This window comes from Brachycentrus maculatus, unplaced genomic scaffold, assembly GCF_059751285.1.
Source record: "Brachycentrus maculatus isolate JH-2025_06_01 unplaced genomic scaffold, ASM5975128v1 h1tg002453l, whole genome shotgun sequence".
Taxonomy (NCBI): Eukaryota; Metazoa; Arthropoda; class Insecta; order Trichoptera; family Brachycentridae; genus Brachycentrus; species Brachycentrus maculatus.
The window spans coordinates 380-2500 of record NW_028282932.1 but is presented as its reverse complement, the minus strand read 5'-3'; the positions used below and the strand labels follow the sequence as shown (position 1 = coordinate 2500).

The 2121-nt window shown below is 31.5% G+C and overlaps 1 protein-coding gene across 1 annotated transcript in view; it reads right to left on the bottom strand.

Annotated features, from left to right (window-relative positions):
- The window catches only part of LOC148298166 (zonadhesin-like), a 10200-nt gene extending 9193 nt beyond the window's left edge, over positions 1-1007 (bottom strand). Inside the window, exon 1 of the mRNA XM_088277081.1 lies at positions 903-1007. Coding sequence (XP_088133207.1) covers positions 903-960 — 58 coding nt within the window. The 5' untranslated portion in view covers positions 961-1007. The remainder of the gene's footprint in view (positions 1-902) is intronic.
- Positions 1008-2121: the final 1114 nt, after the last annotated feature.

The window sequence follows — 2121 nt, the reverse complement described above, 5'->3', positions numbered from 1 at the left end:
AATAAAAAATCGTCAATTTTCATCTGTGCATGTTTTCGGAATGCCCAGTAAATGTACTATATCCCAGAAAAAGCGGTATATTTTAAACTTAATATTTACCCGCTACAGGGCAGAAAGTGTTGTTTTTGCATTTTGAATAAAAGGAATGGTTTTATTGCTCTTTTAAATATTCTAAATATTTTTCAAATGGAGAAAAAACATTCAGGTTTTATCTAAAAAGATGTGTTGCAGAGTAAAAAGTTCAATAAGTGGCTTGATATTTATTTTTAACACATTGTATTATATTTTTAAACTTTAAAAACGTTCTCTTGAAAAATCAAGTTTTTTGATTTATGACGTTCTTGAAAGGAGTGAGCGATATGTACATGAAAATTTATAAAACTTAACAAGTATTGCAACTACAGCTATATCCTTTTGCCAGATTATGGAATACACTATTTTAGACATTTTGTGGAACAAACTTTGACAGATATACCCGTTTGCCATTACACTACCGTAACATGGCATCAAACATTAATTTTTTGCCCAACGGATGATAATAAAAATAATAATAAAACCCTTATCCGCACCCAATGGTGTATAGGGCACTGCATCATATAAACGCAGTGTTATCTTGATTATTTACACATGAAGGAAAGGTGATAAGCCCTCCGTTTCAGTTACCAGTCCAGGGTAATATTGAATAAATATTACAGTGAAAGAATCACTTGTATTTATACGACCCCCCTGGTAATCGAACCCGGGACCTCCAGAACGGTAGCCGAGCGTGCTGACCATTACACTACGGATGATACACATACATACTAAGGCAATGTTCGCAATAACAGATCTCATTCAGCGTTTGGCAACGCTGGAGCAAGGAAGAAGTATCTGATGAAAATAAATAATGAAAAAAAACTTACTCGGATAATTTGAAGCATCCGCTATGCTTATGCATACAAGTAACACCAAAACACGCATTTTGCAGAATGACTATCGTGAAATTGTTGAGCCTTCTACGATCAAAATAAAACAGCTGTACAAATAAAACAGCCGGTCAAATTTGTTTTATTTTTAATTTTATGATGTATTGTTCTTGTAAATAGAGAATCCTTTCCAGAGCAAAACCATGAAGCAGATACAATAGAAAATAATTGATCATAATTAATAGATGATATCGCTCACTCCTTTCAAGAACGTCATAAATCAAAAATCGTCAATTTTCAGTTGTGCATGTTTTTGGAATGCCCAGAAAATGTACTGTATCCCAGCAAAAGCGGCATATTTTTAACTTAATATTTACCCGCTACAGGGTAGTAAGTGTTGTTTTTGCATTTTGAAGAAAACGTATTGTTTAATTATTTTTTAAATATACTTAATATTTTTCAAATGGAGAAAAAACCTTCAGATTTCACCTAAAAAGATCTATTGCACAGTAAAAAGTTCTATAAGTGGCTTGATATTTATTTTTAATATATTGTATTATATTTTTAAACTTAAAAAACGTTCTCCTGAAAAATCAAGTTTTTTGATTTATGACGTTCTTGAAAGGAGTGAGCGATATAAAAATAATTGATCAGAAAATAATAGATGATATAAAAATCCTTAAGAAAAGAATTAAAGCTCTAAACATTTAAATCTTTAAAAAAATATATAAAAAAAAACTATTATATCTTTTACTATATAACATTTATAACATTAAACCAGTGTAAGTCCCTCTCCAAGCACAAGAGCACAGACTCTTTTATGGAGAGGCACAGCGAATCGAAATATAAAAGTTCTCAATATGTATAAATGATTCAAATGTTATTATGTTATAAATAAAAATGTAAATATATTAAATGAATAAAAAAAAAAACTATTATAATTGCCCGCCTCCGTGGTGTAATGGTCAGCGTGTTTAGCTACCGTGCTGGAGGTCCCGGGTTCGATTCCCAGGGGGGAAAAAAAATATTAGTGATTTAACGCGGTAATATTTATTTAATATTACCCTGGACTGGTTCCTGAAGCGCAAGAGTGATCACCTTGCCTTCATGTAAATAATGATCAAGATAACACTGCGTCAATTTGTTGCAGTGCCCTATGCACCATTAGGTGCGGATAAGGGTTATAAGTAATAAGTAATTATAATAATAAAAAAAT